At 43.9% G+C, this 17263-nt stretch overlaps 1 protein-coding gene across 1 annotated transcript in view; it reads left to right on the plus strand.

The window, feature by feature from the left end:
• The window catches only part of atp13a1 (ATPase 13A1), a 75820-nt gene extending 67709 nt beyond the window's left edge, over positions 1-8111 (plus strand). Inside the window, exons 20-25 of the mRNA XM_060942547.1 lie at positions 389-503; positions 592-788; positions 876-1018; positions 2149-2260; positions 5424-5567; positions 7555-8111. Of these exons, the coding sequence (XP_060798530.1) occupies positions 389-503; positions 592-788; positions 876-1018; positions 2149-2260; positions 5424-5567; positions 7555-7665 (822 nt within the window). The 3' untranslated portion in view covers positions 7666-8111. The remainder of the gene's footprint in view (positions 1-388; positions 504-591; positions 789-875; positions 1019-2148; positions 2261-5423; positions 5568-7554) is intronic.
• Positions 8112-17263: the final 9152 nt, after the last annotated feature.

The raw sequence follows: 17263 nt of genomic DNA on the forward strand, positions 1-17263 counted from the left end.
CAGCTGGGATAGGCTCCAGCTTGCCTGCGACCCTGTAGAACAGGATAAAGCGGCTACAGATAATGAGATGAGATGAGATGATTGGTTCCTGGTTTTTCGGACCCCTTGTACAGTAGTTGAGCTCAGTTCTGAACAGGCGTGATGTAGCTGAGGTTGAGCCAGAATTCACACACTGTATCGACATTTTCTTATATTTCTGCATCTATTGGTTTTCCAAACATTTCCAGGACGTAGTGATAGAATTCATATTGAATAATAATAACAAATTTCTGTTTAGGCCACGCCCACTTTGGGTGCAAATCCGATTACAGATCTTGCCATCGCACTGAGCGAGTGTAACAGGATCGTGAGTTTTGAGCTACAGTTTTGTGTTGTAATCCTGTCGCAGGAGAGGATAAGTCAGGTCCTGCGTGAGCTGGAGGAGGATCAGCTCCAAGTCGTCAAACTCGGAGACGCCTCCATAGCTGCTCCGTTCACCTCCAAACTCTCTTCAATACAGTGCAGTGAGTAACCTCTACTTCTACAGTAATACAGCGCACCACTGATCTCGTGTTTAGAAACGTCTCAGGTTTAACGCGTGTCTGTTTTCAGTCTGTCACGTGATCAAGCAGGGCCGCTGCACTCTGGTGACCACGCTGCAGATGTTCAAGATCCTGGCTCTGAACGCTCTGGTGCTGGCCTACAGCCAGTCTGTGCTCTACCTGGAGGGAGTGAAGTTCAGCGATTTCCAGGCGACTCTTCAGGGTCTGCTGCTCGCCGGCTGCTTTCTCTTCATCTCAAGGTCAAAGGTGAGGAGAAAGGAAATTTTTTTTTTTTTGGTTTGGTTTTTCAACCATAGTGCTTGAGAATCAGCGGTTTTGATGTCTGCGTTGCAGCCCCTGAAGACGTTATCGAAAGCACGACCCCTGCCCAATATCTTCAACCTGTATACGGTTCTGACGGTGCTGCTCCAGTTCGCTGTGCACTTCTGCAGCCTGGTCTATCTGTACAGAGAGGCACAGCACAGAAGCCCACCCAGGTATCAGCACATCTCCTTAAACCGGGCCGTTTTACACCACTGGGGTCTGAGGACGCGTTTCTAGGAAACGTTTCGTGAAGGAACTGAACGTTTTCGAGAAGTAGAATCTGAATCATGTGTTTTCTTCTGCTTGTGGAAGCCCCTAGTGGTAGAAAAGTGTAACTGCATGTAAACTTAAGATGACTATAGGGGTGTTCACACGGCACATATTTGCATCGATGCTGCACCGATGTATTTTGTTGCGATATATCTTACACCGGTGTAAATTTTGTGGAACGTTCACACGTCACAAACCTGCTTACTAGAGAGAAGCGTGTTAGCACCGGTGCAGCCCCACTTGCGTTCACACGGCAGTTTTTGCGACCGTGCTATACGATAGTAATAATGCGGAAATGAAATATGCACATGCGTGAAAATGTACTTCCTTTTCTCGGTTGTCATGGCATCACCAAGCGCCGGGAAAACAACGTGGATGAAGACACCAGTGTTGCCAGATACTGCTGACGTTTTCCAGCCCAAAATGTGTTCAAATCCGCCAAAATGCACTTAAAACCTCCCAATCTGGCAACACTGGAAGACACGCAGTTCTGTTGTTGTTGATGTTCGCCATTTTGGAAGCGCAAAATACCAGGATGCAAATTATGCAATGCCCGTATGTAATCAACTCTCGTCACGCATAGTGAGTCTACCCCTGTAGCGTTCAGACGTCCCATTTTATATCAGTGCTGCCCCGCAAGCTAGCATTTACTCCGGAGTAAATTTCTTAAACCACCTCCCGAGCAGGGTTAGATTTGCACCGGTTTAAGCAGCTTTCAGGGGCTGCACCGGCATAACTTTGTACCGTGTGAACGCTCTACCGGGGCAGCCCCGGTGCTACACCGGAGTAAAAGTTGCCGTGTGAACACCCCTTATGTGGAATGGGATAATCACTGCCCCTTTTTTTTTGCATTAATTGCTAATATTTTGCATGTAACGATGACTATTTGTGCAGTGCGCGCACACAAAAAGCCAAGCAGTATTTGTTATTCAGAAAGGTCTTTAATTTCTCGAAAGATTTCTGCGTTTCCCAGGCATTTCCCAAGCCAGAGATTTGCACTTATCGTTTCACCTTTTTCCTGTCTTTCCCACAGAGAGGAGCAGTTTGTGGACCTGTATAAAGAGTTTGAGCCCAGCCTCATCAACAGCACTGTGTACATCATGTCCATGGCCATGCAAATGGCTACATTCGCTATTAACTACAAGGTACTGTTCACGTTATGGAAGGAAATACAATCGAGGTGTGCTGTATTTAGGAAAATAACCAACAATAGGGTGGTGCGATGCAGCCTGACGCAAACCCAAGGTACCGTTAGGCAGTGTTGTTGTCGAGTCACTAAACCTCAAGTCCGAGTCCCGTCTCGAGTGTTCAAGTCCAAGTCGTTAAAGAACATTGAGTCGAGTCCGAGAACAAGACTCCGTCCGCGCCGTTTGACGCTGGCTGTTGCTGTGTTTGTGAAAGCGTCTCTGCTACTGTGTCGGACTAACGTTCCTGTTCAACTGCGCCATTTTAGTTAACAGGCTACAGATAAAAAGCTAGTTCATCGCTCAGCAAGCCCCGCCCACTATCAGAGCAATGAACATAGCGTGTCACTTCCTTCTCTGGACGGAGTCTTACCAAATGACGATTGAAGTTCGAGGTTGTCCCCGTCGTCTCCTTGATAGCTCTTCTACGTATGGAACATGTAGCAGTGCGTTTCTTCCCACTGCACGAGAAGTCCGTATAAACAAAGCGGACAATCCTGGGGCGTCTCTCCAGGCATTTTAGCGCCATTAACGTTAATTTGTTCCTCAACATGACATATAAACAGGTGAATGTGCATTCTCTTGCACAAAATTAGTATAAAAATGAATGTAGATATAAATATCTTATGCCAAATTATTATGGCATGTTACAAAAAATAAAGAAAAAATCCGAGTCCTCGTCTCCAATTTACGAGTCCGACTGCGTCCTGAAATGTTTTATTGCAAAGAATATGATATTGAAGATGCAAAAATGTGTCATATATCTGTTTATAATGAAACAAGTTAGTTCCTGTTATTTATCACTTGTTATACAGTGGGTGATACTAAGAAACCACAAAAATTAAAATCTGTCTGTCTGACACTGGAGACTCCTTCCATCATCTAAAAAACAGACCAAGGTGAACCCTTGAGAATTTTCTACATTTCTGCGTAAATATGACCAAAAACAACATCAGATTTTCACACAAGTCCTAAAAGTAGATCAAGAGAGCCCAGTTAAACAAATGAGACAAAAATATTATACTTGGTCATTTATTTATTGAGGAAAATGATCCAATATTACACATCTGTGAGTGGCAAAAGTATGTGAACCTCTAGGATTAGCAGTTAATTTGAAGGTGAAATTAGAGTCAGGTGTTTTCAATCAATGGGATGACAATCAGGTGTGAGTGGGCACCCTGTTTTATTTAAAGAACAGGGATCTATCAAAGTCTGAGCTTCACAACACATGTTTGTGGAAGTGTATCATGCCACGAACAAAGGAGATTTCTGAGGACCTCAGAAAAAGCGTTGTTGATGCTCATCAGGCTGGAAAAGGTTACAAAACCATCTCTAAAGAGTTTGGACTCCACCAATCCACAGTCAGACAGATTGTGTACAAATGGAGGAAATTCAAGACCATTGTTTCCTTCCCCAGGAGTGGTCCACCAACAAAGATCACTCCAAGAGCAAGGCGTGTAATAGTCAGCGAGGTCACAAAGGACCCCAGGGTAACTTCTAAGCAACTGAAGGCCTCTCTCACATCGGCTAACGTTAATGTTCATGAGTCCACCATCAGGAGAACACTGAACAACAATGGTGTGCATGGCAGGGTTGCAAGGAGAAAGCCACTGCTCTCCAAAAAGAACATTGCTGCTCGTCTGCAGTTTGCTAAAGATCATGTGGACAAGCCAGAAGGCTATTGGAAAAATGTTTTGTGGACGGATGAGACCAAAATAGAACTTTTTGGTTTAAATGAGAAGCGTTATGTTTGGAGAAAGGAAAACACTGCATTCCAGCATAAGAACCTTATCCCATCTGTGAAACATGGTGGTGGTAGTATCATGGTTTGGGCCTGTTTTGCTGCATCTGGGCCAGGACGGCTTGCCATCATTGATGGAACAATGAATTCTGAATTATACCAGCAAATTCTAAAGGAAAATGTCAGGACATCTGTCCATGAACTGAACCTCAAGAGAAGGTGGGTCATGCAGCAAGACAACGACCCTAAGCACACAAGTCGTTCTACCAAAGAATGGTTAAAGAAGAATAAAGTGAATGTTTTGGAATGGCCAAGTCAAAGTCCTGACCTTAATCCAATGGAAATGTTGTGGAAGGACCTGAAGCGAGCAGTTCATGTGAGGAAACCCACCAAGATCCCAGAGTTGAAGCTGTTCTGTACGGAGGAACGGGCTAAAATTCCTCCAAGCCGGTGTGCAGGACTGATCAACAGTTACCGCAAACGTTTAGTCGCAGTTCTTGCTGCACAAGGGGGTCACACCAGATACTGAAAGCAAAGGTTCACATACTTTTGCCACTCACAGATATGTAATATTGGATCATTTTCCTCAATAAATAAATGAGCAAGTATAATATTTTTGTCTCATTTGTTTAACTGGGTTCTCTTTATCGACTTTTAGGACTCGTGTGGAAATCTGATGTTGTTTTAGGTCATATTTATGCAGAAATGTAGAAAATTCTAAAGGGTTCACAAACCTTCAAGCACCACTGTATAAATGTTTTTATAGATTGAATTCACACACGTGCTCCTAGACTTTAATTATACATGATGATTTTTTTATGCCTCCGCCACCGTAAGGTGCAGGAGGCATTATGTTTTTGGGTTGTCCATGTGTGCATGCGTCCGTCCTGAAACCTTGTGAACGCGATATCTCAAAGGCTGATGACAGGAATTTCATCAAATTTTCACCATTTGTGCATTTGGGGACAAAGATAAACTGATTTAGATTTTGAGATCAAAAAGTCTAAGGTCAAGGTCACTGTGAGGTCAAATGTCTGTCCGAAAACCTTGTGAACACAATATCTCCAAGGCTGATACAAGTAATTTCACCAGGTCAAGATTACTGTGAGGTCAAATGTCCATCCCCAAATCACAACTTAATAAGGCGTGTAGTCTACCGGGCGGAGGCATTGACGTCGTTGGCATCGAGTTCTATCTAGTTTCTGTAACGTTTTAATTTTGTGCTAGAAATCAAACATTTTGTCTAGAATGCTAAAATGTTTTTGTACTGACTTGATAATGTAGAAGTCATAAAATAGAAATCTATAACAAAGTTTGCATGAAAAAAATAGGGGGTACAGGTGTGTGTGTGTGTGTGTGTGTGTGTGTGTGTTATGAACACAGGGCCATCCGTTTATGGAGTCTCTGACTGAGAATCGGCCGCTTCTCTGGAGCATTGCCTTATCTGGACTCGCCATCGTGGGGCTGCTGACGGGCTCCTCGCCGGAGTTTAATGAGCAGTTCGCCCTTGTGGATATTCCAACAGAGGTGAGGATCTGCAGCGCGCTCTGTATAAACCTTCGTTTCCATTCCTTTACAGATTTCACACACAATTTCCAAGAAGCCTGTAAATGAAAGCGTGAATGTTTTTCAAATTTTATTCAGCTGTTCAGAATGTTCCGGATATAATCAGGGAGAAAAGATGATAGAGCTCACTGTGTGTGGATGGTGTTGCAGAAAAGAGGAAATGCAGCGGTGTAATCAGTGGAACCCAGGGCTGTGATCATCATCTCCAGAAATGGGGGGAGAAAACTGCACTTACACCTGATTAAGACTCCATTTTAAACTATTTTTAGTTTAAAAATAGTCTAGTGGCGGCACGGTGGTGTAGTGGTTAGCACTGACGCCTCACAGCAAGAAGGTCCGGGTTCGAGCCCAGCAGCCGACGGGGCCTTTCTGTGCAGAGTTTGCATGTTCTCCCCGTGTCTGCGTGGGTTTCCTCCGGGTGCTCCGGTTTCCCCCACAGTCCAAAGACATGCGGTTAGGTTACCATGGGACGGCCTTGGGCTGAAGTACCTGAGAGTGACGGCGCGCATGTACGCAGCGGCTTTACTCTCCTATGACGAACTTTAAAAAAAAAATTTGTTTTACATTTGTGCGGTGACAAGTGTATGCTATTCTGTTCTATTCTGTCACTCAGAAATCAGAGCTGAAACATGACTTATGTTTCTTTCATCAGTCGTCTTTCGGGCTGCGCAAAATTCACATTTTAATAAATTTCTGATTAATCAGCTTATAGATGATAATAGCTTTAACAAATATCCTCGTCACTGAATCATCGTTAATTCCAACATTTCATATAAAGGTTCCATTTTGTTTTTAGACCAAGTGTTGGTGGTTTTTTTTTTTTTTTTTTTTTTTTTTGCGCTCAAGGTTTTAAAGGTTTTAGACAATTTCCCAGCTTGGGATCAATAAAGTAGATCCGCCCTTCTATCCATTCATCCATCCATCTGCCCAGCCACTCTTCCTCCCATCCATCCTTCCATCCATCTGTCATTCACCCTTCCTTCCTTCCATCCATCCACCCTTCCACCCATCTGTCATTCACTCTTCCTTCAATCCATCCCTTCACTCTTCCTTCCATCATCCATCCTTCCATCCACCCATCCATCCATCTGTCATTCACTCTTCCTTCCTTCCATCCATTTGTCATTCACTCCTCCTAACTTCCTTCCTTCAATCCATCCACTCACCCTTCCATCCATCCACCATTCACTCTTCCTTCCATCCATCCACCCATCTGTCATTCACTGTTCCTTCCTTCCTTCCTTCCTTCCTTCCTTCCTTCAATCCATCCATTCACTCTTCCTTCCATCCTTCCATCCACCCATCCATCCATCTGTCATTCACTCTTCCTTCCTTCCATCCATTTGTCATTCACTCTTCCTAACTTCCTTCCTTCAATCCATCCACTCACCCATCCATCCACCCATCTGTCATTCACTCTTCCTTCTTTCCTTCCTTCCTTCAATCCATCCATTCACTCTTCCTTCCATCCACCTATCCATCCATTTGTCATTCACTCTTCCTTCCTTCCATCCATTTGTCATTCTTCCTTCCATCCATTTGTCATTCACTCTTCCTAACTTCCTTCCTTCAATCCATCCACTCACCCTTCCATCCATCCACCATTCACTCATCCATCCATCCATCCATCCATCCATCCATCCATCCATCCATCCATCCTTCACTCTTCCTTCCTTCCACCCTTCCATCCATCTGTCATTCACTCTTCCTTCCTTCCTTCCTTCCTTCCTTCCTAACTTCCTTCCATCCACCCTTCCAACCATCTGTCTGTCCGTCCATCCATCTGCTCCTCCATCCATGCTTCCATCTGTCCATCCATCCATGCTTCCATCCATCCGTTCATCCATTGCATGTAGTGAAAATTCACATCACATGTAAATGGAATGTTCTCATGATACTCATGAGGTGTACAGCTAATAATCATATTTCCATTGCTTTATCCCCGCAGTTCAAGCTGGTCATCGCTCAGGTGCTGGTGGTGGATTTTGTAGCAGCGTTGCTTGTGGACCGAGTCCTGCAGTTCCTCCTGGGTAAAGGGACCCTGCGGTTGCCCAAGTGAACTGAACTGTTAGTGGCCCAAGCAGCCGCTGCCCCTGAACTCAGACTGTAAGCAGGGGGAAGTGAAGTGAAGTCAGCCCTGCGACACTCGCACTCATGAAGGAGCGGTTCTGGATGCACCAGGCAATACTGGACACGCCCCAGTGTTCTCAGTCTTTCTGCTCTTTCTCTCTGTTTTTTGTTTTGTTTTCTGTTGTCGTTATTGCTTTCATCCTCTCTGGTTCCTTGTACCCCTTCCATCCATTCTAACCTCCTTCCCAATGCTGAAAGGCCAAGACGATAACAGTATTGTGTGTGACGCGTGTGTATGTGTGTGTGTGTTGGGTGCGTGTGAGTCACGCAGCTGACAGGGGCATTCTCTAAGAGAACTGCAGAGTGTTTCATTTTTTGGCTTTGATTTTGTAAAAAGACAGATGTCAAACTTATAAAAAGACCAAAAATCTCAAACTGTGTCGTGTCCCTTCTTTGTAACATAAGCCAGTATCTCACTGGGCTGCGACAGCTTGCGACAAATTCCGAACGTCATTCGCGAGAGAGTTTCAAAAGTGTCTTAACATTCGCGGGGCTTCTCAATTTCCTCGTGTGAGTCGCAAAGTGTCGCTCCTTCATCGCTGAAATTTTGAACATGTTCAAAAAATTCGTGCGACAAAATTTCTTTCAAAATAGCTGCAAATGCGTCGCTGGTGTCGCAAAGCTGTCACGAACCCTTCTCAAGTCAGTTTCCGTGAGGGTTCCTCTACTTCCCTGCCTGCCGAGGGAAAGCCAGGCTGCGACAGCCTGCGACTAGGTGGAGACGCAGCAATTGCAGTAAAATATGTGAATATCAATTCAGTTTGATTCCAAGTGAAAATTGTCGCTAATTCGCATATTTTTATCGCAATTGTTGTGTCTCCAACTAGCCGCGGGCTGTCGCAGCCCAGTGAGATACTAGCCTTACTCAGATTCTGGGTATAAACACGAAGATTTACTACTGCTGTAAAGTAATAACGGATGAGGAAATACGGGGGAGACGCCCTTTATAGAATCCAAACGTGTGTAAACTGGGAAAGCGGAGTTATGGCTCTGTTCAAGAAGAGAAGATGGAATAATAGATAGTTTTCACTGACGTCACGGCATTCCGGGGAACGCCCCCAGCCGCCATCTTGTGGGGCAAACAAAACGGACCATCGCCACTACCGGCTACGTTATCTCGGACGAATTTATGAAGTTATGTAGTCAGTTTTCTAAAATAAAGATCAATGTCGGCAAAATCAAGCAAACAGAAGTATATAGATACATTAGACGACATCTCACAACAACGGTATGCAGCCAAACTGGCCTTGATTGGGGGAATTGACCCCTACGAAGTGGACAAAGATGCATTTTCAAGTGACTATGCAGGGCTGCCAAAGCCTGAAACTGCCAAAGCCTGCTCCAAAGCCTGAAACTGACTTCATCAAACTTTAAAGGCTGTCTGATATATACAACTTTATATATTCACAGCGTGCCTTTTGGCGGATGCCGCCTGAATCGCGCAGATCCGAAGTATAAGGATGAGAGAAAAAAACAGTTTAAATCGGAAAGCTGTGCACATTTGCGCAGTCCTGCCACCGCTCAGGCTGCGCAAATGTGCGCAGCTTTCCGATTTAAACTGTTTTTTTTCTCATCCTTATACTTTCTGTTTCATGGACTGTAACGGATTTGCTTATTTAGTAATTTTAATACAGAATTTACTTTGAAATTATAATCAGACACTCCAATGCCCCCCCCTAAAAAAAAAAAATCGGATCTGCACGATTCAGGCGGCATCCGCCAAAAGGCACGCTGTTTGCATCCCAAACACAAATCAAATCATACAGAATAGACCTAAAATGTTTTTCAAAACTGACCCTTGCGTGAATGAAGTGACGAGTTTCAAATAGAAATGTGACAAACGAGCGATATTAAGTGTACATTACAATGTAAACGTACACTCAGCGGTTCCAGTTAGGCATTCTCCAGAGATTGTTCACATGATGTTTTGGTTTCCAAAAACAAACTTAAACACAATTGATTGTTTATTTAAACAACTTACCACTTATAAAATGATCGGCGCAGACTCTGCTGTGTTTGGAAGGTTGATAATCCTTGCGGTTGATTCTCGCAAGCCATAGATTTCTCCTTTGTATGCTGAGTTTCTTTGTTTGCTCGCCTTTGTGCTCCCGTACAGTGGGAATTCCATAAAAGCTCCGCTTGACGTCATCTGACCTATTACGACAGCCATGAATACAACAGGTGTGCACCATTGCTAGCTTTAAATAGCCTGCTTGGGTTCTTTTGAAGACTTTGTACTCGCGCGTTACAATGTGTGCTCAGTCACCCGTACGGTAAGCTTGACCCGCAAGATGGCCGCCACTAGGGAATCCCTGACTCTGTGACGTCATGTGAAAACTATCTATACTTGATATTCGATTGGAACGTGCCGGTTGTATTGTTTTCAAATCTCAGCATTGAGGTTTCAGCTTCTGCTGAGTATTTTGACACTCATTGTGTAAAACCAGGCCAAAAATTCCTGTCCTAATTCACAAAAGTAGGTTTCACAGTCAGTTTTATTATGCAAATTAGTTCAAGTGGGCAGAACTGAATGCTTGGGGCTTTTTTGCAGCACCCAAGGAATCAGAGAACAGAGAAATGTTTTTCAATGGTATGACACACAAGCCACGAGAGAGTATGGACAATAATGTAAAACATTACTCTGGAGCACCACTGTGAGATGGCTCAGACTTATCTTGCATACCCGAGTAGCAGGAGGAAGTACTACCTGCTGACAAGTTTCATGTTTGTACCAGCTGTGGGTTGGTCTGGATGATTGGCTTTCAAAGTCCCGCTCACGCCAGAATCTGGACTTCCCAGGCAGTCTCCTGTCCCAGTACTAACCAACTCTTTAAAGCATATGGGTGCAGCGCTGATCTCTGTTTTGAGAGCCCTCAGCCCCTCGCCTATACAGCTAGGGTTACAGTGAGGGTCTGGTCCTCTGGTAACTGCGACAGTTTGACTCCCCACTCGCATCTGTATTACAACGTGCCTTGCCAGATGGTTGTAGGTACCATTTTTATGATGGTCTTTGGTATGACCCAACCACGAGTAGAACTCGTGATCTCCTGGTCTCCACTAGGCCAAATTGCGATCATGATCGGCTTTAGGAGAGAAAAATAAGAAAGGAGGAAAAAAATTATATTGGCAGCAAGAGGGTGCCAAGTAACTTGTGCTTGACCCCCTAATAAAAATCCTAACAAAGGTAAAAGGGTTCGCTTCTTGGACACAGAAGATGAAGATGGTGATGAAGTAAAAGATGATGGCAATGACAAAATAGAGATGTTGATGATGAAGATGGAGAAGATGAAATAGAAGATGACGACAAAATGGAGAAGATGAAGTAGAAGAGGAAGATGGAGATGATAATGACAAAAGGGAGACGATAATGAAATGGAGATGAAGTAAAAGAAGAGGACGATGGGGAAGATGATGAAGTAGAAGATGATGGCAACGACAAAATGGAGATGAAGAAGATAAAGATGATGAAATAGAAGATGATGGAGATGAAGATGATGAGCACCAAGTATTTGGCTTCCTAAGTCGACTGTGTATGGCAGCTTTTATCATTAGTGAACATGCCTCACGTATCTGTGTTCACTTTGAACAGCCAGAGACGGTACGATCCAGTATGATTTTATTCTGTAAAGCACAGGAAGAATAAGATAATGTGCATCATCCCAAAAGAGCTCCTCTTCGTCATGTCATCTCAGGGAGTTTTTCCTCACCGTGGTCACATCTGGTTTGTGACAGTGACGAGTCAAGATTCATCTCCGTCCTGGCACCATGGTGGTGGAACAGTTGGCACATCTGAGTCTCTGGCAGTCTCCAAATGAAGACTAAAGACCTCCCTCTTCACCGAGCACTGAAATCAGCACCTAGTTAATCTATCATGCTAAAAGCACTCAAAAGGGATTTCGCTTCAGGACTTCTTAGCCTCTGACCTGATGTACTAGCATGAGGATGTGTTCTTAATCGAGACTTATGGTGGGATCAGATGACACGATGTTTTTCTTTCACTATGGTCACCATGTCCGATTAGGCAATCATAGTGCCAGGAGTTCTTGCCATGTTTTAGTCTACAGACTGGCAACACGACAGGTTTGACCCTGACCAGTCATTGTTCAGGTCATTGGGGAGGACGGTCAAGAAATTGTCAAGCATGACTATCAAGGAAGACGTCATCGGAGTTGTCAAACTCGGTGAGAAAAGACAAAATAATTCCGACACACTAGACTTTTCATCGGGGTGTCGTGGGCCGTCCCAGACGCCACATCACTGTCTGTTGATTGTCACACTACCAGGCTGTTCATCGTTCCTTATATTAATATTCAGGAATGACCAAATCAGTCTGAATTCATGTAATCTGATCCCAGCATAAAAAGCACTTCAGTATGTCGCTCTGGATACAGGCCCCTGATAAATTTTATTTGGAACATCCATCCATCCATCCATCCATCCATCCATCCATCCATCCATCCACCTGCTGTTTTGTGCAGTGATCAGCCGATCCCTCGACAGCAGCACAATGTATCAAATCATGCAGATACAAATCAAAAGCTTCAGTTAATGATGTTCACGTCACTTCAAACATCAGAATGGGAAAAATTGTGATCTCAAAGTGTGACTTTCTTTCACTGTGGGTGGCACGGGTGTTGGTTTGAGTATTTCAGAAACTGCTGATCTCCTGGGGTTTGTTTTCACGCACAAACAACAGTCTCCTAGAGTTTACACACACAGAATGGTGCGAAAAACAAAAAACACTGAGTTGAATGAGTGACCTTTCTGTGGGTGGAAACAAACGCCTTGTTGATAAGAGAGCTCAGAGGAAAACGGCCACACTGGTTTGAGCTTTTTGGCCAGGAAGGATATAGTAACTCCTCATATAATCGCTCTTTACAACCGTGGTGAGCAGAAAAGCATCTCATCATGCAACAGCAGAAGAACACATTGGGTTCCACTCCTGTGAAGAACAGGGATCTTCGAGTCAAGAACAAGTTCCTATTAAAGTGTCGGTGAGTGTATGTGTTTAGTGCGGAAGTGGACGAAGTACCCAATTTCGTAAGTCAAAGTACAGATCCCACTGGTCGAATGTTACTCCGATACAAGTGAAAGTTGTACAGTCTTTTTTTTTTTTTTACTTAAGTTAAAGTACCAAAGTATTAAAAGTACATTTTCTGTCAACACATTGTTGTATTATTGCCACAACGCTTACAAAACCTAATGTTACCAGAGACAGAAATGTGAATTCACAAAATGAACGCATGCTGTGCATCATGGTGGTTTAACGTTAAGCTAGCTAGCCAGTGAAACTCCACCTGACATGCTAGCAAACTCTTTTCAAACTCAATCATATTGGGTAGCTAACGCTACTAGAAAAGTAAGATTTCTAGATTCTGTTTATTTGGCAAGATTATGCTAAAACATATTTCTGAAAGGACTTCAGATAAGTTAACGTTATTCATGTTAGGGTACTCCGTTTTTACATGCTAACTAACAGCGTCCAAGTTAACTCGCTATGTGTTAACGTTAGCCGTGGACAAGGCTACGGCAAATTGGCGGGCAAATCATTTGACTAACCAGACTGCATAGCTATTGCAATGTTATCGCTAGCTCTAAAAGCACAGACAACTTCATTGCAAGCTTTCTCTTGGAATAAAACCTTTGTAGTATCCTTCAAGATTCTGCTGCAGGTTGGCCGGCGAGTTTTTGTAGGCCGTGATGTGGTTTGTTTTTGGCAAACAAAGCAAACCTTTAAAACGAAACATGGGTTCTCGGTATGGCCATGGGTGCGTGCATTCTCCAGAAGAACCGCCTCCTTCCATTCTGCCATCAACTGATTGTGTTAAATAACGCTGCGGAGAAATCACTGAACTTGATTTTATTCAGTCTATGGCTGTGACGTGACGCGAGTGATTACTGATCGGCTCTCAGTGTCACCTGTGGAAAAAACACTCGAAGAAAAGAAAAAAACATTCACTTTCAAAGCTGCTTCATAGTAACAAGTAACGAGGACCTTGATAGAAATGTATTGGAGTGAAAAGGACGATATTTGTCTTTCAAATGTAGTGAAGTGAAAGTCAGAAGTTTACAAAAACAATTAGTCAAAAAGTGTACTTACACGACCGTTCAAAAGTTTGGGGTCCCTTTGAAATGTCCTTATTTTTGAAAGAAAAGCACTGTTCTTTTCAATGAAGATCTCATATCATCTCTAACCGCTTTATCCTTCTACAGGGTCGCAGGCAAGCTGGAGCCTATCCCAGCTGACTACGGGCGAAAGGCGGGGTACACCCTGGACAAGTCGCCAGGTCATCACAGGGCTGACACATAGACACAGACAACCATTCACACTCACATTCACACCTACGGTCAATTTAGAGTCACCAGTTAACCTAACCTGCATGTCTTTGGACTGTGGGGGAAACCGGAGCACCCGGAGGAAACCCACGCGGACACGGGGAGAACATGCAAACTCCACACAGAAAGGCCCTCGCCGGCCACGGGGCTCAAACCCAGGACCTTCTTGCTGTGAGGCAACAGCGCTAACCACTACACCACCGTGCCGCCCTCAATGAGGATCACTTGAAACTAATCAGAAATCCACTCTATACATTGCTAATGTGGTAAATGACTATTCTAGCTGCAAATGTCTGGTTTTTGGTGCAATATCTCCATAGGTGTATAGAGGCCCATTTCCAGCAACTCTCACTCCAGTGTTCTAATGGTACAATGTGTTTGCTCATTGCCTCAGAATAGACTGGTACCAAAATTCAAAAAAAGTGCTTATTTAAGGAGTTAAAGGCATTTTTGAGACAAAGTCGGCAAACAGTCTTATTTTGTCAATTTGGGTGTGCCGAATTCAAATCTGCAATATGCCGAGCTCCATCTGACCTCTGTTGACCTCTAGAGGTCATTGAACTTTGGGCCTGTAAACGTCTCAGCTGAACCCAGTTTCTCAGCTTTCTAAGGAATGAAATGTACTAAAATAATTAATGAAGTTAGCAAATGGCCTTGTTTGTTAAATGTTTGGGTGCTGAATTCATTTTTCATTTGTAAAACGACATATGACCTCTGATAACCTCAAGATGATTTTTAAACTGACTTTACTCCCCCAAAAAGAATATGAACAGCCAAAAAACAAATAGAAAGGAACAAATACAACATTAAATGCCAGTCCATGTACATGTGACTTACTTTTCACAATGAGAATGCCTAGGCGATCACCTTACATAACATTGCATTACATTTAGTGGTTGTTTATACAAAGCTACTGAAAAAAGGACAGATTCAGCAGCATACAAAATGTGGGGGCGTACAGGGTATACAGGTTAATCAGGGTTAGTATATATGAGAGTTTTTTTCTTTGTTGTTTGTTTTTCGTAAAGGCTTTACCCCGTTTAAAACAAAACAGAACAAAAAACAAACAAAGAAAAAAACTCTCATATATACTAACCCTGATTAACCTGTATACCCTGTATGCCCCCACATTTTGTATGCTGCTGAATCTGTCCTTTTTTCAGTAGCTTTGTATAAACAATAACCGCTAAATGTAATGCAATGTTATGTAAAGGCCCGGTCCCACTGGCCGATGGACACAAAACGTATGCAAAAAGGACACAGCGGACGAGCAAAATTTCGGGGGTGGCTCTATCCGTTTTCATCCGCTCCAGAAATGGACAAAATTGGCGAAAATTTGCGAAAACAGAACGGAAAAGAACGGACGTGGGCAGTATATAGCGGGGATGTTAAACGCATGTTCATAGGAAGCCTAGCGGATGAAAGCGGATGGAAGTGGATGACAGCTCCGAAGGGGTTACCGGTGATAACTGAGAAGCGGACGCATAGCAGAAAGAGCGGATGCATAGCGGATGAAGGGGATGCATCACGTACGCCTAACGGAAACAAAGGGGATGTTGCGCGGATGTATATCGGATGCAGACCGTTCACTGCGCATGCGGGGGGTATGAATTGCGTCTGCTCCGCGGATATAAAGGGATGCAGCACGCACGCCGTCAGCATAAAGCGGAAAGACGTGCTGGCGGCTACATCGATACATCTCTACTACTAGATGATTTTCTCCCCCTTTTTATACAAAATATCGATTGTCCGCTAGGTGTCCTTCTACATACTCTAGACATACTCCAGACATCCTAAATATACGAGATACATCCCAGATATAAACGCTTTGTCCGTTTTGAATACTTTATATACGAGATGCATACGCTTACATCCTTTCTATTTCCGTGCTACTAACGATGAATAGACGTTTCATGTACCTTATCTTTCCTCCCTCTTTCCGTTTTCAGCTGCAGCGGATGTGAGTTGCGAGGATGCAGAGAGGATACAGCAGACGTTTAACGGATGATGACGGACATAGAACGTTTGTTGCTCGTATATGTCGCGGATTTACATCGTACACGGCGGAAAGTTCATCCGTTCTAAAAGTTTTGTGCAGCTCAAAACTTTTTGCGCGGATGAAATCACAGTGGACGGATGCTCGATGGATAGAGCGTATGAAGCACATATGCAATGAGTACACAACGGATGCATAGCGTTTTCCAATGGATGGCAAAGATTTTTTTACGTTTTACATCCTCTTTGCATCCGTAAGTGCAGTGGGACCGGGCCTTAAGGTGATCGCCTAGGCATTCTCATTGTGAAAAGTAAGTCACATGTACATGGACTGGCATTTAATGTTGTATTTGTTCCTTTCTATTTGTTTTTTGTCTGTTCATATTCTTTTTGGGGGAGTAAAGTCAGTTTAAAAATGCCGTTAAATGCATAGGCCTATAGGCCAAGTTTAATGACCTTGAGGTTATCAGAGGTCATATGTCGTTTTACAAATGAAAAATGAATTCAGCACCCAAACATTTAACAAACCAGGCCATTTACTAACTTCATTAATCATTTTAGTCCATTTCATTCCTTAGAAAGCTGAGAAACTGGGTTCAGCTGAGACGTTTACAGGCCCAAAGTTCAATGACCTCTAGAGGTCAACAGAGGTCAGATAGAGCTCGGCATATTGCAGATTTGAATTCGGCACACCCAAATTGACAAAATAAGACTGTTTGCCGACTTTGTCTCAAAAATGCCTTTGGGTGTCACAATTCTGGATTTTGGTACCAGTCTAGAAGGCTAATGGATGATTAGAAAACCCTTGTACAATCATGTTAGCACCGCTGAAAACAGTTGAGCTCTTTAGAGAAGCTATAAAACTGACCTTCCTTTGAGCAGATTGAGTTTCTGGAGCGGGCGGCGCGGTGGTGTAGTGGTTAGCGCTGTCGCCTCACAGCAAGAAGGTCCTGGGTTCGAGCCCCGTGGCCGGCGAGGGCCTTTCTGTGCGGAGTTTGCATGTTCTCCCCGTGTCCGCGTGGGTTTCCTCCGGGTGCTCCGGTTTCCCCCACAGTCCAAAGACATGCAGGTTAGGTTAACTGGCGACTCTAAATTGAGCGTAGGTGTGAATGTGAGTGTGAATGGTTGTCTGTGTCTATGTGTCAGCCCTGTGATGACCTGGCGACTTGTCCAGGGTGTACCCCGCCTTTCGCCCG

The sequence above is a fragment of the Neoarius graeffei genome, chromosome 16 (assembly GCF_027579695.1).
Source record: "Neoarius graeffei isolate fNeoGra1 chromosome 16, fNeoGra1.pri, whole genome shotgun sequence".
Lineage (NCBI taxonomy): Eukaryota > Metazoa > Chordata > Actinopteri > Siluriformes > Ariidae > Neoarius > Neoarius graeffei.